The 25,921-nt window shown below is 54.8% G+C and overlaps 2 protein-coding genes across 6 annotated transcripts; one reads left to right on the top strand and one right to left on the bottom strand.

Annotated features, from left to right (window-relative positions):
* Window positions 1-869: 869 nt before the first annotated feature.
* On the bottom strand, window positions 870-17,480 carry SLC66A1 (solute carrier family 66 member 1). 5 transcript variants are annotated; one of them, XM_086715850.1, is made up of 8 exons: window positions 17,321-17,480; window positions 11,951-12,119; window positions 4,883-5,012; window positions 3,967-4,054; window positions 3,232-3,374; window positions 2,969-3,061; window positions 2,293-2,478; window positions 870-1,401 (listed from the first exon to the last, which is right to left on the bottom strand). In XM_086715850.1, exons 2-8 carry the CDS (start codon window positions 12,112-12,114, stop codon window positions 1,330-1,332), a joined length of 876 nt encoding a protein of 291 aa, XP_086571976.1. In that variant the 5' UTR covers window positions 12,115-12,119; window positions 17,321-17,480; the 3' UTR covers window positions 870-1,329. The 5 variants fall into 5 exon arrangements, with proteins under 5 accessions (XP_086571976.1, XP_086571975.1, XP_086571978.1 ...); XM_086715849.1 differs by lacking the exon at window positions 17,321-17,480 and adding an exon at window positions 16,521-16,655; XM_086715852.1 differs by lacking the exon at window positions 17,321-17,480 and adding an exon at window positions 16,512-16,575.
* On the top strand, window positions 16,739-24,426 carry LOC112848977 (aflatoxin B1 aldehyde reductase member 2). Its single transcript, XM_025912820.2, has 7 exons — window positions 16,739-17,130; window positions 19,328-19,515; window positions 19,713-19,817; window positions 21,829-21,925; window positions 22,143-22,242; window positions 22,844-22,973; window positions 24,002-24,426. Exons 1-7 carry the CDS (start codon window positions 16,797-16,799, stop codon window positions 24,161-24,163), a joined length of 1,116 nt encoding a protein of 371 aa, XP_025768605.2. The 5' UTR covers window positions 16,739-16,796; the 3' UTR covers window positions 24,164-24,426.
* Window positions 24,427-25,921: the final 1,495 nt, after the last annotated feature.

The following is a 25,921-nucleotide window of genomic DNA, read 5'->3' as shown; positions in this document are numbered from 1 at the left end:
AGTGGACGCAGCACTCGGCAAATACATGTCGCAACAAATTGGGGCAGTGGCAGTCCCTCTCGACAGAGGCGATGGGCGCCACTGCCGGACTCCTTTCTGTCCCCGGGGCAGGAAGAGGAGATTCGGAGAGGCTGAGACCTAGCTTCTCTCCCTGACGGGCCCTCAGGCACCCACAGGGTCATGGCCAGTAAGGAGGCCTCAGAATGGGATCTGGGAGACAAACTGAGGTCGGGGTCCAGAACCAGAGCTCACGGCTGGGCCCTGCCCTCCTCGCCTCCCTCCCCATTGTTCTTTCACCTCCTTCCTGCTCCCTGCAACATTCCCCACCTCTCCCCGTTATCCCCTGCTCATTTTCTGCATGTCGCCTCCTCCAGGAAGGTCTCCCTGACCTGCAGGGAGATCTGGGATGTGCCTCTCCTCCAACTGAAAATTACCAAAGCTAAGCTTTATTAGGCTCTTACTACATGACAGACTTTGGGGCTAACCTCCGTTAATTACGCCATCCTGGAAGGAAATACAAAATGGTAATGTCGTCATCCCACTTCACAGATGAGGTAACAGGCACAGACAAGCTTAAGATGCAGAACCAAGGTCTGTACCTAACTACTCTGCTTCTTCCTGAGCACAGAGGAGCCGGGACCCTGTCAGAGCATCGTCCTCGCTGCTGTGTCCTCACCATGAGAAGCAGGTGAGAAAACCAGAGGTCCTCAGGAGGCTGGGCGATCTGCTCCTGCTCGGCTCTGCCACATCCGGACCTTTAGGCCCCCACCTGAGACCCGGCAGCTGGGGCCCGGATCACCATCCACCGCTGTCGCCCAGAGCAGCCCAGACCCCAGCACCTCAGGAATGAGGACAGAAAGAGGCCTCGCTGGGAGGTACCATTTACTGGGCTTCCGGAGTCACCAGGATGGCCCCGGATGCACCCGGCTGCACCTGCGCCCCGCTCCGGGGGGCATGCAGACAGACGGAGAGAGGGGAGCTCGTGGGCGCCAGCTGCCTTCTGGGAGGCCAAGGTCTTGGTTGCAGGCCCTCCTCGAGGCTTCCAGGGACAGGAGCCTCAGACACTGGTGTGTGTCCCAAGAGGGTGGGGGACTGGCCCTGGTGCCCCTCTCACTCCTCACTCCCTGAAGAGTCGGTCGGGGCTCCCGGGAGTCAGCCCAGAGATTTCAGAGGTGGGTGGGGAGGCAGCTGGGCGGGGAGCTCAAGGCACCCCCAGCCTCCTCCACGATCCAGTCCACGGTCAGCAGCCCCGTGTCTGCCCACAGCTGTCCCTTCCTGGGTGTGGCATCTGGAGGTCCCGGTTTGTCCTGGGCTTGGCCTGGGTCCCTGTCAACTGTGGAGCAGGGGCTGGCGCTCCGCGGAGGTGGCCGTGTTCCTATACACCAGGAACTGGATAGAAATCTGGAGGGGCCGACGTCAAGGCCAAACGGAGCAGAGATTGGGACGGACATGACCCGGCTCCCTCCAGAGCTGCTCCCTCTTCCTTCCCAGTCACCCTCACTCTGAGAGGCCAAGGTCTGGAGCTGCAGCCCCTCCTTCGAGGCTCTCAGGGACAGCTGCCTCCACGTTCCAGCCTACACTCCTCTGGCCTGGATGGGCTGATTTCCCCCTTATTCCTCAGGGCCTTTGCACAAGCTGAGTCTGGATCACCCCTCCCTTGCCTCTCTGCGTGATTTCTTCTTCTCCCCGGGCGGGGGGGGGGGGGCTGTTTAAATTTTTTTTTTTTTAATGTTTATTTATTTTTGAGAGAAAGGAAGAGGACGAGCGGGCTTGGGGTGGTGGGGGCGGGACAGAGGATCCCCAGCAGGCTTGGTGCTGACAGCACAGCACCCAATGTGGGGCTTGAACTCACAAACCTCGAGATCATGACCTGAGCTGAAGCTGACACTTAACTGAGCCACCCAGGCACCTCTTCGGGGCAGTTTAAATGGCACTGTGGTGGCCTTGGCTGACCTTCTAAACCAAGACAGCCCCCGGCGCCACACTCTGATCACTCCATGCGTGCCAACTGCCCCCTCACTGAGCTGTAAGCTTCCCAGGCGAGGGCCGTTCGGTTCCTGCTCACCGCCGGGTCTGGTGCCTCCCGGGGTGCTTGGATGGGTGGGTGCGGAGCGGTGTGCAGGCGGAGGCTGCCAAGCCGGCCCCACGCTGCCCAGTCCCTGAAGGATAGGAAGGTGTCCCGCAGCAGCACGCCCCGCCCCGCCCTCCGCCCCGCCCCTGAAGGATATGATGGGGCCCAGCAGCAGCACGCCCCGCCCCCGCCCCGCCCTCCGCCCCGCCCCTGAAGGATACTATGGTGTCCAGCAGCAGCACGCCCAGGCTGCCCACGAGCCAGGGCAGGTGGTGCAGCAGGTAGCTGCCCTCACTCTGACCCACCTCGGGGTTCTTGAGCAGCACGCTCAGCCCGTACAGCGTGTTCCCCAGCATCACCAACGCGAACAGCGAATAGGAGACCCCCTGGGTCGACTTCCTCAGGAACTAGGGGTGAGGATGGGGTGGGGTCGGAGGCCGCAGACAGGACTCTTGTCACCCTGGGTTGTCCCTGTCCACACGTCCCTGTCGCACTGTGCATGCTCTGAGCTGACGTCTCCCTGTGCACCCGGTATCCACGACCCGCACCCCTACACCCGTTCCGGGCCCATGGGACATTGGCCCCACGATGGCCCGCTCCCCCGCCCCCCACGGACCCTCGCTGCCCCACAAGCCCCCCTGGCCCCAATATGCCACTCTCTCCTCTCCTCTCAGGACTCTGGGCCTAGCCCCTGACCTCGCGTGACCTCCTGCTTCCCTGAGACACACACGGGACACACGTGCCCGTAGGCGGCCCATGCCCACTCCCCAGAGGCAGAAACTGAGGCTTCGGGAACTGGATGCACTTGCCCAAGCCAACAGTGAGTTTGGACCCAGACCTTTTGCGAAACTCCACACCTCAACACAGGGGGCCCACCCACCCCTGCCCCAGGCTCACGTTAGTGCGGATCTGAGGCAGCCGGGAGAGCAGGTACAGCACGCTGGAGACAGAGCCGATGACGAAGCCGATGATTTCCTGCCGAGTGAAGGGCTGGGAGGGAGGGGGTGCTCAGTGCCTAACAGGGGCCAGAGGTGCAGGGCGAGACCCCAGGCCCCCTGGGAGAGGGCAGTGCCCACCCCCCCGGCCATGCAGGGCAGGGTCCTTGGGGACGACGAGCCGGCCCCCAATCCACACCCCACCCTACCAGACCCGCACCTCACCTTACTGCCCGGCTCCACTGACAGAAGCGTCCGCCCCCGGAAGACTTCGCTCGGGGCAGTCACGGGGCCAGCACTCCTCAGCAGTGGGGTGGTACACACCATTGCCAAAATGAACAGGAGCAGAGAATTGATGGGGGTAGACACTGGGCGGGAGGCAGGTGGAAAGCCACGGTTAGGTTATCAGTGGCAGGAAACAGACCAGGACTTGAGTCCTGGCCTTGCCCTTCAGTGGCTGTGTGACTCTGGGCAAGTAACCGAACCTCTCTGAGCTTTAATTCCTCATCTACAGAACGGGTGTAATCATAGCACCCTTCTCCTCGGGTGGTAAAGGAGAGACGAAGGCAGCAGGATCAGGAGGGGGTTACCCCACACGGAAATGCCAGCGAAACAGCCCCGCCCCCAACTGCCTCCATCTGACCTCCCCCTTCTCAATCCTCAAGGGCAGCGAGGACCTGTCCTTGTCCTCGGTTCCTCAGCTCCAAGCCCAGGGCCAGGCACAGAGGAGCAGCTGAAGCCACGTTTGCTGAATGAGAGCTCAAGAGAAGGGAAGTCCCTGCGGTCCTGCCGGGATGTGCCAATCACCCTCCGGCCTCCATCGTGGCCGGCTGGGGCTCAGACCTGCAGATAAGGCCCTACGCTGAGTTTATCACTGGGCAATGGGAAACCCACTTCCTCCCAGGCTGCCGGCTCTCCCGCTGCCCCCGACACACCCGACCAGAGGGACCCCGTACTCACACAGCGAGGGGCGTTTCTTAAATTTGTAATGAAAGTACAGTGATAGCATCAGCAGGTCCGCCAGTACGTAATATACCGCCGTGTAGGTCTGCAAGACAAACAGGGCTCCCAGGCTCTGCGGACCATGTGCCGACAGCACGGCCGTGCTCGGTCAGCAGCCGGGTGGCCCGGCCGATTCATTTCACCTCTGTGACCTTCTGTCTCCTTATCTGGGAGGGAGCGGAGCACAGTTTCTACCCGGCAGAGATCAGGGAAGGCAGAGGGAGAAAACGTGCAGGACACAGAACGGGACTGGGAGGTTAAGTGAGGGCTCTGGTCTGGCTGGTACAGGAGCCATCAAGACTTTACAGTCCTGGGGCGCCTGGGTGGCTCAGTCGGTGGGGCGTCCGACTTCGGCTCAGGTCATGATCTCGCGGTTCGTGGGTTCGAGCCCCGCGTCCGGCTCTGAGCTGACAGCTCAGAGCCTGGAGCCTGCTTCGGATTCTGTGTCTACCCCTCTCTCTCTCTCTGTCCCTCCCCCACTCATGCTCTGCCTCTCTCTCTCAAAAATAAATAAACATTTAAAAAAAAAAAAAAAAAAAAAAAAAGACTTTACAGTCCTGGTGGGGAAGGCAGAGGATTCCTGTGATTCCTGGCACCTGGACCTGCCAAGGGAAACTGTTCCTCCTCTGGGGACCCACACCTAACAGCACAGCCCCCAGAGCGATCCTCTGGTTTGATGTGCTCAGTGTGCAAATGGAGAAACTGAGGCCCGGACAAGGGCACCGACCGACCCCTTGTCACGCCGCATGGCAGGGCGGAAGGCACTCTCTACGGGGTGGGGCCCTCGCCAGATGGAACCATGGATCAGGACGCTGGAGCGGGGACCCTCGTGCTGGCTGTCCCGTGCAGCCCACCTGCCCGCGGTCTGGCCCACCTGCAGGGGCAGCTGGTCGGCGAGGAAGGAGCCGATGAGGTTGCAGGAGTCTCCACCGATCCAGCCCAGGAGGAACCACAGAGACAGCGCCTGGTCCATGTTGCCTGTCTTGCAGGCCTTGATGTACTGGCTGTGGCAGAGGAAGGAGACGACACTCAGGGGAAGAGTGGAGCAGGGGCCGCAGAAGCACAGGAAGTCACCCGGGAACCCTGTGGGGCATCCCTCTTTCCAGAACCACCCATAGCAGTACTCAGATTCCCCTCCGTGGCACCCTGGCATCTCCCAGTGGGAACGTGGAGTTTTTACAGGGTGCTAAAGTTCTGTGTCAGGCCCTGAGACCGCTTCACAGGGACCCCGCATTCTTTCTTCTGAGGAGGGGAAGGGGGTTCAAAGGATGGTGGCGGGAGCACAACGCCTGGGGCTGCACGATCTCCAGGAGCAGCCAGTGATAAGATGGACCAGACGACAGCCCATTACCTTCAAAGGGCAATAGGAAGGGGCGCCTGGGTGGCTCGGTCGGTTGAACGTCGGACTTTGGCTCAGGTCACGATCTCGGTCCGTGAGTTCGGGACCCGCGTCAGGCTCTGTGCTGGCAGCTCAGAGCCTGGAGCCTGCTTCAGATTCTGTGTCTCCTCTCTCTCTGCCCCTCCCCAGCTCTCTCTCTCTCTCTCTCTCTCTCTCTCAAGAATAAATAAACGTTAAAAAATTTTTTAAAAAAGGGCAATGGGGAGGGCCAGGGCTGGGACCCCCAGAGCTCTCCGTCACTAGGCCAGTGGCTTCTGATACGCTGGTGGTTTTCCCAAAGGCCCTCTCTTTGGACCCTTGGTCTTAGCATGAGCTCAATGCCGATGACAGGTAACAGGAGAATTCTGGGCCCTCTGTGCGTATGGACTCACCCAGTCCTCACAGAACCCCCACAGGGCAGGTCTGTGTAGCCACGTTCCTCACAGGGGCTGGGCCAGTCCTGTCACAGCCAGACCCTGAGGCTCCAGTCACCCTTAACCTTTACACAACCGCCATTAAGCCTTTACATTTTCTGTTTAGTCGTTGGTGTGTATTTAAATAAAAGGGGGCTAAGTGGTACCTCACCCCACCCCCACCCCCACCATCACCAACATCAGAAACTGAGCAGAGAGCATGGCCTGGTTCTCCCCATGGCCATCTCTCCCTCTCCTCCTCCTGTCCGAGCGCCCCCTGCCCAACCACCCACCTCTGTGTCTCTTATCCACGCCTGGTTCCTCCTCGAATCTTTCCTCCCTCTCAAGGATCTTTCTAAAACCCTGAAATCATTCAGAGCCTTTCACTGCTGCTCAGCGAGGAGTCGCATCCTCCCGGGCGCGTCCTCACGTGGCCCCCAGGTCTGGCTCTTCCTCTGCCCCTGCCCCCTCCACCAGGACCTATTTCCCTTTCTCCAGCCTGTTCCTGGCAGCCGGCCGCCCACTCCCTCCTCTTCCTCTTTGTGTTTCATGGCTTGAGAACTATCACTTCCTCCCCAGGGCTTCCTGGTGGCGAGCTCGCCAGTGTCCTCCACTTCTCCCTTGTAACACGGGACATCCCCGTCCCTCCCGGACGCAAGCTTCCTGAAGGCAGGAATAGGGTCCGGCACAGGCCTGGCACCACGGAAGCCCTAATTAAGGTCTATCCTCTGGCCCCTAAAGCCCCTTCTGGGACATGTGTCTTGGCAAGACTCCATAAATTTCAGGGGGGGTGATTCTGCCGCACTTAAGAAAGGCTGAGTCCTACAGAGGAGCACAAAGGGGACTGCCCTTCCTGCTGTCACCTGGGGCTCTCTCTCCGGCCTCTGACCCCCCCCACTGGTTACTCGGCCAGGCTCAGGCAGGCAGGAAAAGCCTCAGCCAGCTCCTCAGATAGTTCTAGAGAAGCTCTCAGCCCGGAACAAGGCCTCTCTCTCCCTCGGCCTCCATCAGTCACCCATACCTGTCCGGTCAGCCTGTGAAGGGCCTCTCCAACTCCTGCTAATATCGCTGCTTGTTGGATGGCTTACACGGCCTCCAAGCTGGCCTCCCTGCCTCCAGTCTTATTCCCTGTCCCTCTAGCCCTTCTTCCCTGTGACTCCCACACTGACTTTTTTTTTTTAATGTTGACTTATTTATTTTGAAAGAGAGAGAGAGCAGGGGAGGGGAAGAGAGAGGGAGAGAATCCTAAGCAGGCTCAACGCTGTCAGCATGAGGCCTGACGTAGGGCTTGATCTCTGTAGCTGTGAGATCATGACCTGAGCCAAAAGTAAGAGTCTGATGCTTAACTGACTGAGCCATGCAGGCACCCCTCCCAGACTGCCTTTTAAAAGGAGCCAGCAGGTCATGATCTCACGGTTTGTAAGATCAAGCCCCACGTTGGGCTGTGTGCTGACAGCTCAGAGCCTGCTTGGGATTCTCTCTCTCCCTCTTGCTCTCTGCCCCTCACCCGCTGGCAGTATGCATGCTCTCTCTCCCTCAAAATAAATAAACTTAAAAATAAATAAATAAATAAATAAATAAATAAATAAAGGGAGCCACAGTAGAAGTTCTGGAAAGGCAAGGATGGCATCTGCTTTGACGACTTGCAATATACCCACAATGGCACCTGGAATAAGCCAATTCAATAAAAATGTCAAGCCCATGACAGCATACTAGGACAATTCAATGGGGGAATCATAGTCTTTTAAACACATGGTACTGGGACAACTAGATATCTCCATGCAAAAGAAAGACTGAACCCCTACCTCACACCATATACAAAACATCACTCAAACTGTATCAACAACCCATCAAAAAGAAAACCACAGGCTCAAGATGGAGTCACTCAGGCCAAATCACCAAACAGGGGCTTAATAAGTAATCTAATTGCATTTCAACCCAGAAACGTAGTCTTAATTGGTCAGGAATTTTCTGGTCAGCAGCAGTGAGGTCATCTGTCCTCTCCATCCCCCATCAAAAGAAGATGAGGTAATCTACTAAGTAAGATCCCCTGCAGGAAAGTGAATTTACCTGATACCATCCTTTCTTTCTTTCTTTTTTTTCTGCTAATAATTTCTTGCTCCATTCTCCTTCTTATAATCTTCCATTTTATAAAACTCCTTAGAGCATCTATTTGCTAGATGGGATGCTGTCCAATTCATGAATGGCTTCATAGCACCAACTGGATCTTCAATTTTACCCAGTGGAACTTTGTTTCTTAACAGACCTAAATTTAAAAGCTAATTTGTTACACTGCGATTTATAATAAGAAATCTAGATTCGGTCTTCACCCCATCCCTGGCAGAGAGCTCCTAAAAACCTTGCAATTTCCAAAGCGATTAGAACAATAAGGGTGCCTTTTGTTATGTTCACGAGGTTAAGTTTTGGGAAGCCTCTGGATCCTCCAAAGAGGAGGGCTGGTTGCCATGATGTGATTAAACCCTTGGAACTTTCCGGCCCAATCCAGTGACCTCTGGGGAGGGGGCAGGGGCTGGAGATGAAGTCAATCGCCAGTGGCCCTGATTTAATCAAGCATGCCTGTGTAGCAAAGCCTGCACAAGAAATGGAACAGACAGGTTCAGAGAGCTTCCAGGTTGGTGAACGTGTAAGAGATTCAGGGAGGGCGGCGCGCTGGGAGAGAAATTAGAAATTCCATCTCTTCCATGTAGCTGTTCCTGAGTTACACCCTTTTGTGATAAACTGGTGATCCAGTGAGTAAGATGTTTTTCTGACTTCTGTGAGCCGCTCTAGCAAATTAATCAACCCAAGCAGGTTTGATCTAGAGCTGGTCTACACCTACCAGAAGCACAGGCGACAACCTAGACTTGCAAGTGACCTCTGAAGGGGGAGGGGCAATCCTGTGGGACTGAGCCCTTAACCTGTGGGATCTGATGCTGTCCCAAAGTAGACAGGGCCTAAACTGAGTTAAATGCTTGGTGCTGTGGGGCAAAAATACACACGGATGCTGGTGTCAGAATCAGGTAAATCTATAACACTCTCAGAAGAAACGATAACGAAAGAGGGCTTCACCTACATCCATTTTGACCTCAAACTTTCTAATTGATTAAGTTCTTCTTTCCAGCTCATCCCACAACTCAGGCAAAAGACCCTGAGGGCAAAGCATCCTGGGAAGGGAACCGAAACTACTCCCTCAGGCAACAAGGACGGCCCTGAGCCAGCAAGACCCGGAATGATTGACCCCAAGACAAGGACTGACCTGACCCTCACTGCCCACCAGCACGTCCCCACTGACCCCTGTCCCACATTTTCCTTATATAAATCCAGATGGATTTTCAGCACTACGGAGACAGTCCTTGAGACGCAAGTCCACGGTCTTCCCAGGATCGGCCTCTTGGAAACAAGTTCCTTTCTTGGTTCACCACCACTCGGTGTCTCTGCCTTCAGATTCTGTCAGCAGTGAGTGGCCGAACCCGGTCTGTGTGGGACCCCCAAAGCTAGGTGCTCTTGTGCCCCTGCACCCCAGTTACGATAAGGGCAAATCTCCATGACTTGGGTTAGGCTACGATGCTTTTTTAGATAGGACACCAAAAGCACGAGCAACAAAAGAAAAAAAAGAGATAAACTGGACACTGTCCAAATTTAGGACTTCTGTGCTTCAGAGGACACCATCGCGAAAGTGAACAGAGAACCCACGGAACAGGAGAAAATACTTGCAAATCATATGTCAGATGAAGCTGCTGTATCTAGGATATGTAAAGAACCCTTACGACTCAACAACAAAAAGACAAATAATCCACTTGACAACCGGGCAAAGGATCTGAACAGACCTTTTTCCAAAGAAGATATACAAATGGCCAAAAATCACAAGAAAAGCTACGCTTAACATCACTAGCCATCAGGCAGATACAAATCAAAACTACAATGAGATAACACTGCAAAGCCATTAGGGTGGCTACGATAACAAAGAAAATACGCATTGATGGGGATTTGGAGACCCTGGAACCTCACACACATGGCTGGTGGGAATGTAAAATGGTGCAGCCTCTCTGGAAAACAGCCTGGCGGTTCCTTATTAAAAAGAAAACCACTGGGGGCGCCTGGCTGGCTCAGTCAGTGGAGCGTGTGATTCTTGATCTCAGGGTTGTGACTTCGAGCCCCACGTTGCATACAGAGATTACTTAAAAACAAAAATCTTTTTTTTTTTTTTAAGTTTATTAATTTTGAGAGAGAAAGGGGGAGAGAGAGTGAGCACAAAGCGGGGGAGGAGCAGAAGGAAGGAAAGACAGAATCCCAAGCAGGCTCTGCACTATCACCACAGAGCCAGACTCTGAGCTCAAACTCACAAACTGTGAGATCATGACCTCAAAATCAAGAGTCAGACGCTTGACCGACTGAGCCACCCAAGCGTCCCTTAAAATAAAAATCTTTGAAAAAGGGGCGCCTGGGTGGCTCAGTCAGTTAAGCATCCAACTTTGGCTCAGGTCATAACCTCACGGTCGGTGGGTTCGAGCCCCACGTGTGGCTCTGTGCTGACAGCTCAGAGCTTGGAGCCTGCTTCAGATTCTGTGTCTTCCTCTCTCTCTGTCCCTCCCCAGTTTGTGCTGTTTCTCTCTCTCTCAAAAATAAATAAATATTAAAAAGAAAAATGAAAAAAAAAAATCTTAAAAAAAAAAGAGAGAGAGAAAGAAAAGAAAACCACAGGCCCAAAATGACATCACTAGGGCCAGGCCACGTCATGAAACCAGAACTTAATGTTTTTTAAACATCCTTAAAAGAGTAAACACACAGTTACCATATGACCCAGCAATTTTGCTACTTAGGCACGTACCCAAGAGAAGTGAAAACATGTACCCACAAAAACGTGCACATGAATGCTCACAGTGGCCTTGACTGGCATAGCCGAAAAGTAGAAACAGACCAAATGCCCATCAATGGATGAACGAATGAAAGGTGGGATATCACACACGGGAATATTATTCAGACATAAACAGGAATGAAGCCCTCACACCTGCCAAACATGCATGAGCCTTGAAGACGTTATGTTAAGGGAAAGAAGCCAGGCTTTCGCATATTCTGTGATTCCATTTACACGAAATGTCCAGGGTAGGCAAATTTATAGCAACAGAAAGTAGACTCATGGTTGCCAGGGCCTGGGAGTGGGAAATGAGGAATGACTCACTGCTTTGGGGGTTTCTTTTTAGGGTGAAGAAAATGTCCTAAAACTGATTAAGGCAATGGTTACACAACTCTGTGGCTATACGAAAAACACTGAATTATACATGTAAATAGGCTAATTATATGGTATGTGGATTATCTCTCCATAAAGCTATTTTTAAAAGATGCCCGAGCTCCTGATTAAACTCCTATCTTTCTCCCTCAGGATAAAGAGCACGTTTCCTAACAGGGGAGAATGCCTCACATTACAGGGCCCTTGGTGACCTCTTTGACCTCACCTGTCCCCGTGTCCCTGACCCGCACACGCTCTGTCCAGCCACGGGGTTGTGCTCACAACGAGCAAAGGCATACGTTCCCTCACGCCAGCAACCCCGGCAGTTAGGGAACAACATTCTCATTTTGCAGATGGGGAAGCTGAGGTACAGAGCAGCAAAGTGACTCTCCCAGGTCACAGTGTGTCCTCTTCCCCAATCATGCCAGTGGCCATGCTGTTTGGTAATCCTTGCTTCTCCGCCCACCACCAGACTGTCACAGGGCAAGGGCTTGGTGCATCTCAGCCCACCCACCCCTCTGCTTCCTCTCTTCCTAGCTGTGCAACCTAGAGCAAGTTACTTAGCCTCTCTGGGTTTCCGTTCCCTCATAAAGTAGGCACGGCAACTGTTCCTATTTCACAGGCTTATTATGAGGATTAAATGAAGTAAAAAACACATCAAGCGCTTAGAAGTCAGCCACATACACACTGGACCCTCAACACAGAGCAGCAAGTGTTAATATTCTTGTTATTATCATCTGTGTGTCAGCCTAGGGTGGAGTTCAGCGCAGGGCCCTCCGGGGCGGGCTGGAAGTCAGTGAGTGGGAGTGGAGGCAGCACACATGGCCTTGAATCTGGAGAGGCCCCTCCAAGCAGTGCCTGAAGCCATCGCCCCACCCCACCCCATACCCCTGCCCTGCTCCCTGCACCCCTGCCGGTACTCACGGGAAGGTGGATGCTGCAAAACAGAGAATGGAGATCAAGCCCAGGCCTACGCTGGCCTCGTCCCAGCCGTCCTGGGCGCATTCGCCAAACACATCCCATATCCACTCGAGGGAGCCGTTGGGGCAGCTGGAGAAGTTGCCGGAGCCCAGTTTCTTCCAGACCATGGCCGCTGTGGGATGGAGGGAGGGTCGTAGGGGGAGAAAGAAAGGGCGCCTTCAGCTCTGGCAGGTCTGCATCCTGTGGCGCCCCCCAGCTATGCCCATCCCCAGTTTTAACACCTGGCACAGACCAAGCCTCTGAATCTGAGGACAATCAGCCTCAAGGACAGAAAGATGACAGCACACGCGTGCCAATGACACAGGCAGGGAGAGCGCTGATCTGCAGTCAGGGACAAGTGTGTTCGAATCCCAGCTTTACCACTTGACAGTGCTGCAGCTTTGGGTAGATGCCCCGGCCCCCCTGTGCTTCAATACCTTCATCTATAAAAGGGGTGGTAACACTACCGCCCTCACACGGATGTCACCAGGGTCACCAGGGTTAAAGGAGTCCCTACAGTGCGGAGAACTGAGCCCTCAGAGGCACCTCTGTCAGAACTCTTGAACATTTACGTTGTTTCCAATCTGTTTTGTCAATTACTCCAGGAGGGTCTGCTGAGACCAGGCCCCGTTGAGCACATCGTCTCATTTAAAGTAGGGCTATCTGCCAACATCGCTCAGGGGATGACGGCCAGGCGGGCCCAGGGGCTGCACAGGTGGCTGGGACCCAAGCGTGGCACTCACGCAGAATTCTCCAGGAGCAACATGTGTGGGACGCCCGCTGGCAAGGGGTCCAGAACCACCTCCCCATTCTCACCACCAGCAAAGCCAGAAGGTGGCTGGTGCAGGAACAGGCAGGAGAGTTTTCCCGGTGCCCGAGCACCCTGCACAGTGACTAAAGCAGTCCCCGTCTGCGCGACAGTCCAAGAGAAGGGAGAGAAAGTGGAGCCAGATGGTGCCGTGTCTACCAGGCGAGACGCATCACAGCCCTTGATTACTAAGCTCTTTGCCAGCTTTGTGCTAAGCACCTTGCAGGCATTTACTCATGTTGTCCTCATATCAACTCCATGAACGGAAGGGACTCGTACCCAGCCAGGAAGCGGCAGAGGCCAGAGTCAAAGCGGGGACTGGGAGCCCACCACACCCCAGCTCATTGCCACCCTGCCGATGCTGCCTCAGGCGCTTCTGTCCCTGGGTGTGGCTGAGCTCTCCTGTGGCCTGGCCTAACTGCCTCGACCTCCCCAGCGGCCAGAAGGCAGGCTTCCTCTTCTCTTCCTGTGCTCAGAGACTTTCCTCACCGGACTGAGACTGTCTCAGGCCACCTTCAGTTCCTACTCAGAAGGCCCGGAATCCTCATAAAGCAATGCCCTGTGCTACGGAGTGAACATTTGTGTGCTCCCCAAATTCGTACATTGAAACCTAACCCCCAGTGTGATGGCATTAGGAGATGGGGCCGTTGGCAGGTGCTTGGGTCAGGAGAGCAAAGCCCTCATAAATGGGACGAGTGTCCTTATAAAAGAGACCCCAGGGAGCTCCCTCACCCCTTCTGCCATGTGAGGACACAGCGAAAAGACAGCCACCTATGAGCCAGGGGGCGGACCCTCACCAGACACCAAATCTGCTGGTGCCTTGACCTTGGACTTCCGAGCCCCGAGAACATGTAAGAAATCAAAGTGTATTGTTTATAAGCCACCTGGTCTTTGCTGTTTTGTCACAGCACCCAAATGGACTGTCACCCTGGCCAGACCCTTGGAAGTGCTGAGATCGCAGCACCCTGGGAGCACCAGGGAGGGCAAGGAAGCAAGTCAGCTTCTCTTCTCAGGAAGTTTGAGACTCTCAGCCCTACTGTGACTGGCCACGAGCAGAGGCCCTGAGCTGGGGGCAAGGGCATCCAGGTCACTGTCTGCCTGGTTCTCTGCAGTACTTCCAGGGCCCAAAAAGGGTGCTGATAGCTTCTACCTGCATCCTGGTAACCCACCTTGATGACCTTCAGCACAGCCCACATGGGAGCTGTTGACCTGATGTCTTGCCACCAGCACCTGCAAGGCCACCCAGGTTACAGACAATCCAGGTAAAAACTGTATCTCTGCTGGGCTAAAGGCGTCTCAGAGCAAGTCCTCTGGTCTCCCAGCCACCTCCCAACTGGACTCCCCGCCGTCCTCTTACAGATTCTGAGTGTGCCCATCCAGCCCATCACATGAATACATCGCCACCCTCGTAACTTCCCTGCGAGGTAGTGGAGACGGTCTCCGTTTTCCAGATAAGGTCGGGTGGCCCTGCCCAAGTGAGGAACCCGTCTGAGCCTCTCTATAAAATGGGGATGATGACACTCACTCCTTGGGGTTTGTGGTGCAGATGAAGCGCATATGAGGCTCTTAGCCCAGCGCCTGACTGGCTGTCAGGCTGGTGACTGCTTGAGGGATGAGAACCCTATAGCTCAACCACCCTGAGGCCACTCCCTCACCCCCCATCCTTTTCACCAGGTTAGGGAGGAAATAAGGTGAGCACATGCCCAGTGAGGGAAGGGGGTGTCTTGAGAATCATAGCTTGGCTCAGAGGGCCCAGAGCACTAGGTGGGTGGTCTCCTATCCATGCACAGGGCATGCGTACAACTCAGGGCACTCTAAGACGCACATGAATCCTGACCAGAGGGCCTTCCCCTGGGGGCCGCTGTGCGTACAGCCCATCACCTATAGGTTCTGACCCAGCTAAAGAGCCAGCCTGGGCCCCAGGCCTGGCTTCTGGAAAGGGGCCCACCTCTTGGTCAAATAGCACTGTGAGAACAGATGTCCGGGGTTCCAACAAAGTTTGGCTGCATCCACAGGTTTGACAAGGACCACAGCAGGGGTGTCTTGGAACCACAGGGGGCACGTGTCCAGAATTCAGGAACAGTGTCTCTGGACTTCAGATCAGGGTCTTTGGGTTCAAGAAGCAGCCTTAAACACAAGGGATTTGGGATGCCTGGCTGGCTCAGTTGGTAGAACATGTGACTCTAGGTCTCGGGGTTGTGAGTTCAACCCCCACACTGGGTGTAGAGATTACCTAAAATTAAAATCTTAAAAAAAAAAAAAAAAAAAAAAAAAGAAGGGCAACCCCATCTGATTCTGGTGCACACGGCCATACTCTGAGAAAGGCTGTGCTGGAGAAGGCATCACCTGCCATACCAAGTTCCTCTCTCGGATCCCAAGCTAAATCACGGAGACGCTTCCCATGGAAGCTTCCCAAGGAAGCTGCAGGCCTCCAGGCTTCCGCACGTGTGGTCTCTTCCCCGAGGAGTGTCCTTCTGCCCCTGGAGGGCCTGGTAAAGGAGACACTGAGACCGAGTTCTAACATGTCATCTCAAAGAGGTCTTGCAAAGGCTGGCTGGATGACACCTGTCACCCCACCGCCCCCCCCCCCCCTTCACATACCTGAAGAATGCTTATCACATTCCTCAGCTAATCCTGCTCTTCAAGCCCACACCCCTCCCTTCACCCTAGCTGTGATGGACTCTCAGGGCTGGAAACACCAGCTGCACAATAAAGGTTCAGAAAGTGCTGAGGAAGAAAGAGGAGACAGACAGAGAGGAATATAGAAAGGAAAGAGGAGGAAGGAAGGAAGGAAAGAAACTAGTTGTGAGTTCAGATGACCTAGGTCTGAGGAGAGAACACCCTAGAACTGACCTGCCTGATGCCTACAAGGTATAGAACTCCGGGGCAAGTGACTGAGCCTCAGAATTCCAATGTATACAATGGGGCGGGGGGGGGGGGGGGGGGCGGATAACCTAGGTATCCACCTCCTAGACTGCAGAATTACAAACTGCAGAATTAAATGACATAATTCAGGCCAAGAAATGAGGATGGTACCTGGTACAGGCTAAGCACTGGTTGCCTCGTGTCCCCCGCTCCTCTACCGCCCTCCGCAAGTCCCTGGCGCAAAGCAGGCTTTAAGTGTTGAATGGACAAGACCCGCGCCAGTCTTCCAAACCCAGCCTCCCCATGTACACACTTGAAAACTTGTCCTAGGCATGAGGGGAGGAGGAGGCAATCTGGGCTCCCAACAGAACCGCGGCGTCTGTGGAGGGGAGGGGCGTCCCCGCTGGTGGATACCACCCACTCCAAGGCCTCCAGGTCCGTGGCCACCTGGTGACTCAGCCCCGCGCGAGCCGCCTGTTTGGCGCGGATAATGACAGGGCAGCTGCTGGGGTCAGCGCTCAATCGCCGCGAGGCCCCCTCCCATGGCCTGCCCTGGAGAAAACAAAGCCGTCGGACACGACGGGGGCCGACCGCCGGAACCAGGAGGTGAACAGGGGACTCAGATACTAATCCCTGGACAGGCTCGTCTGAGAGGCCATGCTCAGGAGGGGAACGTATGCCCCCCAGGGGCCACCTAATCCCGGCTCAGAGCCTCGTCCCAGGATCTCGTACCCGAAGGAGGGGACAGAAGCCCCAAGATGGTCTAGGGGCTGGAGGAGGTTATTGGAAAATGTGGCAGAGACGCCCCAGAGTCCCGACCCGCAGCCTTCATCCTCGCCCCCAGCCTCAAACCTTCCTCACCGCGCCAAGATCCACAGCACAGCTCCGGCTTCTGGGTTGAGTCTCCACAGCCTAGGTCAGCTGACCCGAAACCCCGCCCCGCCCCGCCCCTGAGCCGCGCGGCTCCGCCTCCTGCGCCGCGGGCGGAGTCTATAGGCCTTGGGGGCGGTGCGAGCAAGCGGAGCGTGCGCAGTGGGGCGGCGCGCAGCCTGTCTTCGTTGCCTCACCGCCTCCAGGCTCCTCTCCGGCGGCGGGTGGGCGGGGCTCGAAGCGCCTCAGCGCGCAGGCGCCGACCTCATGCTGAGCGCCTTGCGTCGCGCTGTGGCCCGAGGAGCCGTCCGCTGCACCCGAGGTCCCCGGGTGCCCGAGGCTCGCGCCGCCGCCGCCACCGCCATGTCCCGGCCGCTGTCTCCACCGCGAGCCGCCTCGGGGCCCCCGGTCCGGCCCGCTACAGTGCTGGGCACCATGGAGATGGGGCGCCGCATGGACGCCCCAGCCAGCGCCGCGGCCGTGCGCGCCTTCCTGGAGCGCGGCCACACGGAGCTGGACACGGCCTTCATGTACAGCGACGGCCAGTCCGAGAGCATTCTGGGCGGCCTGGGCCTCGGGCTGGGCGGCGGCGACTGCAGAGGTAACTTGTACCTCCCCTGCACCGTGCGGCGCCCAGCCGGCCCCAGCCACGCGTACCCTACCAGGCGCCGACCTCCCGGCATCTCCGTGAACGTCTCGCCCCGGACAGCCGGACAGTGCATTGTCCTGATCTCCTTCCCCTCCCCTTCTCTTTCCTCTGGGGGTTGCCTCTCAGGAACCCCGAGTCTTACCCTGAGCCTGGTCTAGTTCTTCGCTTCCTCCCAGCCTTGCTTTCTTGGGGCACCTCTTCTGCGGGCACTGGTCTCCAGAGAGAGCTCTGCAGTACCCCCTCCAACCCTGTCGAGTGCCCCAAAGCGGGGCCCCAGTAGCTCCACCTCCTCCCTCTCCCCATTGCCCTCACGGCCCATGGCTCTCTAAGCACCCTCTTCTCATCCTGGTCTTTCATCAGTCCCTAGACTTTGCTCTCTTTAGTTGACAGTACCCTGGCTCCCAGAGAGAGCTGCAGCTAGACCACAGAGCAAGCTGGGGGAGCAGGGGTGGAGTGGGGAGATTCGTTATGGGGCTATAGGAGGGAAGGTGGCTCTGACCCACCCACAGGGAGCTTAGAGTCTAATAGGGAAAGTTGAAGCCCAGAGGAGGAAGCACTTTGGGGGATTATGGGGTCAGGGAGAGGCCCATGGAGGGTTCAGAGAACACTGGAGCTGGGCCTTAGAGGACCAATAGTAATTTACTGGGACGATAATAAGAGAAAGGGGCATCAAAGGCTGAAGGTACAGCTGTGCAGACCAGGCTTGGAAATGCAGTGTCTGGAATGTGGAAGGACGGCCAATAGACAGGTGTGGCTTGAGTGGAGGATGTTTGTGCATGGGAGGGACTGCCCTTCATTAGCCTGATGCCATTGGATGTGCCTAGGAGGGTACCTGGCATGTGGTGAGGCCCAGTAAACGTTTGCTGTTATTTTTACTACCTTACTCTTCAGGAGCCCCCTCTGGGCCCTCCTTGGATTCATAGCTTGGTGGACCTGGAGGAACAGAATGGGAACCTGAAATCAGACCCACGCTTTCTAGTTAACCTGCCTGCCCCTCCTTAACGATGAAGGTTTTGTTTCTGAATTGGTTTTTCTCCTCCAGCCCTTCCCTGCTTGCTTCGTTGAGTACAGGCATTCACTGAGCCAAAGTCCACAGGTTGAACTTGAGGCAAAGTTCACACCAGGAACACAGAGGATTTGAGAAATGTAGGGAAATGGAGACAATGTGGACAAGAAGCGGTGGGACTTATTCCCTCCCACATTCCAAGTAGTCTGGTGACTCCCCTGTGACCTGGTGATTTGCCTTTGCCCTGTGTGAAAAGTGCAGAATCCAGCCAGTTAAGGCCCTTCTGAGCTGCTTGTATGGCAAAACACTGTCTTGTTCTCTGAGTCTGAAGGGGAGAGAGATCTGTAATCACCTGCTGCCTTTGCCTTTGACCTGTCTCTCAGATTGAAGTGTGCCAGTGATGCCTGTTCGGGCAGCTCCGTCTCTCCAGGGTTCTTGAGGCAGCCTCTTGTCTCCTGTTTCCAGGCCCACCCTTTTAGTTGTCTCCCGACTACAGACACAGTGAACATGGCTGCCTTTGGTGGATGGTATTTGAGAAAACCATTTGTGATTAGGTCTGTGACCCTTCTCTTGTCCCATGTCCTGCCGCTCCCTGCCTGGAGTTGATGCTCTTAGAACTCAGCATTGCAGGGATGGCCCTCCACATACTTTTCTTTTCTTTTTCTTTTTTTTTTTGGCCTGTGACTTTGCCTGCATTCCCACGCTCTGGAATGTGCTTCCTATCCTCCCATGTTGGCTGTGACTCATTTTTAGAGACTCCGCTCCTGGGTCATCCCTATAGGAAGCCTTCCTTGGAATTCCCAGAATGGCCACAACCCTGTACTCTGGGCTCTTTTAGCACCAGGTGCTTATCTCTACTGTGTCATAACATCACCTTTTAGACTGTGAGCTCCTTGAGGGCAGGGAACAAGCGTGCCTCTAGTGGTGGGCCTGGCACAGCCAGCAGTTTGGTGACTAATAATAGTGATTAAAGCAGCAGTGAACACTGAGAACTTACATATTTAATGCTCATGATCTCCCTATGAGACAGTTCCATTGTTCCATCCCCATCTTACAGATTAGCAAATTGAGGCTCAGAGATCTTAAATAATTTAGACAGGGTCACACAATAAGCCTCTTAGCCATTGCATTCTCTCCTCAAAGTGAAAATCGCCACCAAGGCCAATCCCTGGGAAGGGAAATCGCTGAAGCCTGACAGTCTCCGGACCCAGCTGGAGACATCACTGAAGCGGCTGCAGTGCTCCAGGGTGGACCTCTTCTACCTGCATGCCCCTGACCATGACACCCCCGTGGAAGAGACGCTGCGTGCCTGCCATCAGCTACACCAGGAGGTGAGGCCAGCCTCCGAGCTCCAGGAAGTGGTCTGCCGGTCCTCTCCTTGGCCTGCTGTTACCCAGGAGAGTGGAGGCACCAGGGGAGTCCCAGAGCAGAGCTGGGGGCAGACCCCGCTCCCGGGGTCCCCACCCCTGTCTCCCCTTTCTAGAGTCCTGGGCCGTGGCAGCTTCTGACTGAGGCCTCTCCTCTGCAGGGCAAGTTTGTGGAGCTTGGCCTCTCCAACTATGCTGCCTGGGAGGTGGCCGAGATCTGTACCCTCTGCAAGAGCAGCGGCTGGATCCTGCCCACCGTGTACCAGGTGAGGGCCAGGGCTGCAGGGCCCGTCCGCGGGGCTGCTGCTGATCCCGGGTTCCCCTGGCCCCTCCGACTGCCCCCTGTGCCCTCTCCCTAGCAGCCACTCCCCTGCTGACAGCCTGTAGAGGGCTGCCGGGTGCCATGGGGATGAGGGGCAGGCTCCTCAGCTTGACCCACGTGCACCTGTTGGCTCTGGCCCTGGCTCCCTTCATGGCCCGCATGTGCTCCTCGGGCCCTTCCTTCCTGCCTGTCTCTGTGCGTCAGCCTGGACCACTCCTCCCCTTCTCCCTGGTAGAAGTAAGCGCTCAGGCCCCGCTTAGATGGCCCATCTTGATGCCCCAGAGGAGCCTCCAATATCAAGACTTCATCTCCATGCATTCAGAGTGTTTGTAAGCATCTACTGGGATCACAGAACTCGCCTTTATTCTGTCTTTATCTGTGTGTATGTGGGGGTTTTTCTTGTAAAGAAGGTTCTTTTTTTTTTTTTTTTTTTTTTTTTTAATGTTTGTGTATTTTTGAGAAAGAAAGAGTGAGCAGGGGAGGGGCAGAGAGAGGGGGACAGAGGATCCGAAACAGGCTCTACGCTGACAGCAGTGAGCTGCTGCGGGGCTCGAACTCATAAACCATGAGTTCATGACCTGAGCCGAAGTCGAATGTTCAACCGACTGAGCCCCCCAGGCGCCCCTGTGTGTGTATTTTTTTTAACTGAAGTATAGTTGACACACAATGTGACATTAGTTGTAGACGTACGACATACTGATCCCGCTAGTCTCTGTGCTGGGTTATGTGCATCATAAGCATGGCTACCACCTGTCAACACATAACGCTGTACGTACTGTTGCCTGTATTCTCTCTGCTGTACCTCTCGTCCCTGTGACTTCTTCGTTGCATAACCGGTACCCTGTATCTCCCGCTCCTTTTCATCCCTTTTTGCCCATCCCCCACCCCCTCCCCTCTGACAACTGGCAGTTTGTTCTCTGTATATGTGGGTCTGTTTCTGCTTTTCTGTTTGTTCATTTGATTTTTAGGTTCCACGTGTAAGTGAAATCATACGGTGTTTGTCTTTCTTTGACCTATTTCACTTAGCATAATTCTCCGTAGGTCCTTCCATGTTGTCACAAATGGCAAGATCTCATCCTTTTTTATGTGGCTGAGTGATACCCCGTTGTGTATATGTACCACATCTTCCCTTCTGCATTCATCTATTGACAGATACTTACTTCTGTGTTGTTGTTTTTTTCCTTCTGTGTTTTGAGCTTGACTCTAACATCTGTGAGAGGCAGAGGCAGAGACCTGGCTGGACTTACTTGTGTTCGGGAATGCAGCGTCCAGCCCACGGCTGGCAACAATAGATATTTGTGCAATGATATAGCCAGTTGGGTTTCCCTGCCTTGGACCCAGCCCGTCTCCCCAGCCTCTGCCACCACTAGTGATTTGGGAAATCACTGCTGAGGTCCTGGGCAGGTTTTGACTGACAGTTTTAAACATATTTTTTTTGATGCTTATTTATTTTGAGAGAGAAAAAGAGACAGAGAACCAGCAGAAAAGGGGCAGAGAGAGAGGGAGACGCAGAATCAGAAGCAGGCTCCAGGCTCTGAGCTGTCAGCACAGAACCCAATGTGGGGCTCGAACTCACGAACCGTGAGATCACGACCTGAGCCGAAGTTGGACACTCAACCGACTGAGCCACCCAGGCGCCCTTTGACTGGCAGTTTTAAAGTTGTTTTTTTTTTTTTCAACGTTTATTTATTTTTGGGACAGAGAGAGAGCATGAACAGGGGAGGGGCAGAGAGAGAGGGAGACACAGAATCGGAAACAGGCTCCAGGCTCTGAGCCATCAGCCCAGAGCCCGATGCGGGGCTCGAACTCACGGACCGCGAGATCGCGACCTGGCTGAAGTCGGACGCTTAACCGACTGCGCCACCCAGGCGCCCCATGACTGGCAGTTTTAAAAGAAGGCTGGGGTCTCTTCCCTGGACACAAGCACCCTCTCCATCTGGCTCTTCTGTCTGCAGGGCATGTACAACGCCACCACTCGGCAGGTGGAAACGGAGCTCCTCCCCTGCCTCAGGCACTTTGGATTGAGGTTCTACGCCTACAACCCTCTGGCTGGTATGGGCTGCCGTGTGGACAGGCTCCCCGTGGGCGGGAGGGCATTCCCGGCCCCTGTGTCTGCCTGTTCCTGACATAGTAGATGCCCGGCCCAGGACCTGGGAGGCTGGGCTGGGTCCTCCGGCTCTCCTGGGTTCCCTGCCATCCCACCCCTCACGTCCGGAACGGCCTCTGGGAACAGTGCGAGCCAGCAGATCTGATGGCAGTCTTCCCGCAGGGGGCCTGCTGACTGGCAAGTACAAGTACGAGGACAAGGACGGGAAACAACCCACAGGCCGCTTCTTCGGGAATACCTGGGCTGAGACCTACAGGAATCGGTGAGCTGGGGGTGGGCTGCGTCAGGATGGTGGGGCACGGGGTCCCCCTTATCTGAAATGGAGAGCTTCTACGCTGCTTTCCCGGGGTCCCACGTCTTCCCCGCTGCCTGGACCTCCATCTCCTGAACTCTGGTGCTTCTGGTGTTCTCTGGACCTCTGTGAATAAACGAGGATCCCTGCCCCTTACACCGGGCCTTCCAAGTCATAGCTTTTCCCTGAGAAGTGCTTACCACTTGTCAGGAAGGAAGGAGCGAGCCCTGGGTTGACACTCACGGGGCCTGGGGCCGAGTCCTGCCCCCCACTGTACTGGTCACCTCTGCTTCACTAGGTAAGGTAAGCGTAGGGCAGCTTTACGAGTTCAAAAGAACTCCTAAAGAGGTTAAAGGTGGGGTCTCTGGTGAGGTCCCTCTGACTGCCTCCCGCGCCCAGTCGTTCTGCTGCCCGATAAAGCGGAAAAAACACTGGCTCTGCTGCCGGAGAGACGCTGGTCCCTCCTCACTGCAGAGTTAGGTGGGCACAGCTGCCGTGCTTGGTGTTTTGGCTGTAGCCCCGCTGTGACCCCATGTTATTGACCCTTGTGCCACCCCCTTCACCTGCCCAGCTTCTGGAAGGAGCACCACTTCGAGGCCATTGCCCTGGTGGAGAAGGCCCTGCAGGCTGTGTACAGCCGCAGCGTCCCCAGCATGACCTCGGCTGCCCTCCGGTGGATGTACCACCACTCCGGGCTCCAGGTAAGCCGCCGTCCTGGACGTGCTGCTACTGCCCTCTGAGGACAGCCAGACTTACCCCTAGGTGACTTCTAAGTCTGCCTGCTGCTTCTTTTTTTTAAGATTTTATTCTGGGGGCTCCTGGCTGGCTCCGTCGGAGGAGCACGTGACTCCTGATCTCGGGGTGGTGAGTTCAGGCCCCTACGTTAAAAAAAAGAAAGAAAGAAGAAAAAAAAAGATTTTATTTTTAAGTAATCTCCACAGTCACTATAGGGCTCGAACTCACAACCCCGAGACCAAGAATCACATGCTGCCCCCACTGAGCCAGCCAGGCACCCCATCTAAGTAGTTTTTTCCTCCGAAGTTTCTTTCAGCCCCGTCCCTGATGGTGAGCGATTCTTCCATTGTTCTTAGTGGATGTCTCAGCCCCAGACCTGGGATGAGAGCTTCACAAACATGTCTTTAGTTAGTACTTAGGCCTTAGGAAGTGTTGTTCTCCATGAGGGGATGGGTTCACACAGCCAGGAAGGGGGCAGAAAATCAAACTCATTAGTCTCACTCTGTGGTGGGACCTCGGGTTTCCCCTCTCTCTCTTGTGTCCCCTGTCTTCTCAGCTAAAACTTTTCTCCTGTATCAGCCTTATACGTACAGTTGCACCGGTCTGCCGTATATATGGTAGTTCCTCAATAAATGGGGGCTAAGCGCTTTACATAATTTCTCATTCCCATAACCACCCTGAAAATAGAGAAGACTGAGTCACAGACAGGTGAGGTAAGTAAGCCAAGCTTACACAGCTGCCGGGTGGCAGAACGGGGGCTCTGAACGTAGGTCTGTCCGAGGATGAGCAGTATGACAGCGGAGGGAAAGAAGACAGGGTTTGGAGTCACGTAGTTGAAATTGTGGAAGGCGCCTCAAGTTCTTTGCGGAACTGTGCACGGCGTAAATAAACCTCAGAGCCCGAGTCTCGGCAGGGGCGGGGCTGGGAGGGCGGGCGTGTGGCTGGAGTCACTACAGCGCATGAGATGTTCACCCGCGGCTGTCTCCCCTTGCAGGGTGCCCACGGGGATGCAGTCATCCTGGGCATGTCCAGCCTGGAGCAGCTGGCACAGAACTTGGCGGCAACTGAGGAAGGGCCCCTGGAGCCCGCTGTCGTGCAGGCCTTTGAGCGAGCCTGGCATCTGGTTGCCCACGAATGTCCTAACTACTTCCGCTAGGCCGCATCCTGGCCCGAGCTGCCAAAGGTTTCTCTCCTTTCCATCACATCTTCTGTTCTCTCACCCTGACCAGTCTGCCTTAAGTTGATTTAGTGTGGTCTTTTTGATTGTCTGGATCAATGCGTTATTTTTCTAGATTCCCATCTGGTTCCTAGTTGCCCTCAGAATGTGGAAACGCTGGGGCTGTGGTCCCCTTGGGAAGTTCCTGTCTGAATAAAGCAGGCACTTGACCTGGCTGTAGCCCAGGCCTTGAGTAAACCCCATGAACCTGTCTCCTTGACTTATTTGCGACCAGTTTTCATCCTGCCTAGGGGCTTCCTGCGAGAGGGGCAGAACCATGAGATGGAGTCTCCGGAGGGCAGAGGTACAGTGCAGGCTGCCCTCTCGAGGGTCTCCCCTGTCTTCTGTCCCGAATCCAGCCTGAACTCTCAACAGCAGGTTTGAGCTGGCCCTCACTCTGCTGTACACAAAGGAAGAAAAGTAGGCCATACACCCTGAAGGGCATTTTCTCTTATTCAGAATCTCCTCATGAAATGGAGGTACTTAGAATCATCAAGGCCAAAACCTTCCATTAGAGTCTCCGCCAAGAAGAATAAAGACGCTCCCGGGGAACCTCCTAAGATGCTGCGGAACATTTTTCGCAAACTCAATTTCAGGAATGGCTTTACTCTTAGTGAAAGCATCCTGTCTCCTTGTCATCTGTAAGACACTCAGCCTTAGCCCTGGGTCTCGTGCTGCTGGAAGTGTGGCATGGGCAGCCAGGGGCCCCGTTTCCCTCCTCCAAGCAGGAGGCACCCAAGGCTGGAAAAGAAAATCCCAGGTCTGATGGCTGGGATTTGAGCATTCCCGGTGCGGAAATACCGGTTTAGCTCTGGGCAAGGGAGGCAGCAGCAGAAGTCAACACTCAGAGCTTGCTAAACGTGAAGTAAGGAAAGGGGCTTAACTTGGAAATTCTAGACCAAACCACCAATCAGGCTCTTTGTCTAAGAAATGTCCCATTTGTCAGCTAGAGGGAGACACAGACAAAATGTCATTCTCTACAAAAGCAGTCACCCTTCTTTGTCTTCACCTACAATAAAATGGATGGTTCCCAGGCACCTGGGTGGCTCAGTAGGTTAAGCCTCCGACTTCAGCTCAGGTAATATTCTTACAGTTTGTGAATTGGAGCCCCTCATCAGGCTCAGTGCTGTCAGCACAGAGCCTGCTTCCGATCCTTGTCTCCCTCTCTTTTTCCTTTTCCCCCATTCACAGTCTCTCTCTGTCTTTCAAAAGTAAATATTAAAAAAAAAAAATTTAGGGGCACCTTGGTGGCTCAGTCAGTTAAGCATCCAACTTTAGCTCAGGTCATGATCTCGCAGTCCGTGAGTTCCAGCCCCGCGTCAGGCTCTGTGCTGACAGCTCAGAGCCTGGAGCCTGCTTCTGATTCTGTGTCTCCCTCTCTCTTCTGCCCCTCCCCCACTCACACTCTGTCTCTCAAAACTAAATAAACATTAAAACAAAATTAAAAACACAGGTGTGTAGACTTTTGTGTGAACATAGGCTTTCGGGGAGTCATATGGTAAACTTCTGTTTAATTTTATAAAAACGCAATGATCTTTTTTAAAGGTTAAACAAATGTGTTTTGTATTCACCCACGTTGACCACCTCCAGCACCCCTCATGTTTTGTGTGGGTAAATTCGAAAATCGAATTCCTTCGGTCTACAAATACTTCTAACAGTGAAAGTTTGCTGTGGATGCTCTGTCCCTCTGCTTGTCTG

The sequence above is a fragment of the Puma concolor genome, chromosome C1 (genome assembly GCF_028749965.1).
Source record: "Puma concolor isolate L17-30 chromosome C1, mPumCon1.1.hap2, whole genome shotgun sequence".
Lineage (NCBI taxonomy): Eukaryota > Metazoa > Chordata > Mammalia > Carnivora > Felidae > Puma > Puma concolor.
Note: the sequence above shows the minus strand (reverse complement) of the source record. Positions and strands in the feature narration are given on the sequence as shown.

Excerpts from the sequence above, each read along its gene's own strand:
- SLC66A1 (XM_086715848.1), bottom strand. The coding sequence starts at position 15,318 with ATGTTAGAACTCGGTCTCAGTGTCTCCTTTACCAGGCCCTCCAGGGGC. Across the intron at positions 5,013-11,950 it reads TTTGCAGCATCCACCTTCCC|CCAGTACATCAAGGCCTGCA; the intron begins GTGAGTACCGGC and ends CCTCTGCCACAG. Across the intron at positions 3,375-3,966 it reads TAAGAAACGCCCCTCGCTGT|TGTCTACCCCCATCAATTCT; the intron begins GTGAGTACGGGG and ends CCTCCCGCCCAG.
- LOC112848977 (XM_025912820.2), top strand. The coding sequence starts at position 16,797 with ATGCTGAGCGCCTTGCGTCGCGCTGTGGCCCGAGGAGCCGTCCGCTGC. Across the intron at positions 19,516-19,712 it reads GCCATCAGCTACACCAGGAG|GGCAAGTTTGTGGAGCTTGG; the intron begins GTGAGGCCAGCC and ends TCTCCTCTGCAG. Across the intron at positions 22,243-22,843 it reads GCTGAGACCTACAGGAATCG|CTTCTGGAAGGAGCACCACT; the intron begins GTGAGCTGGGGG and ends TCACCTGCCCAG.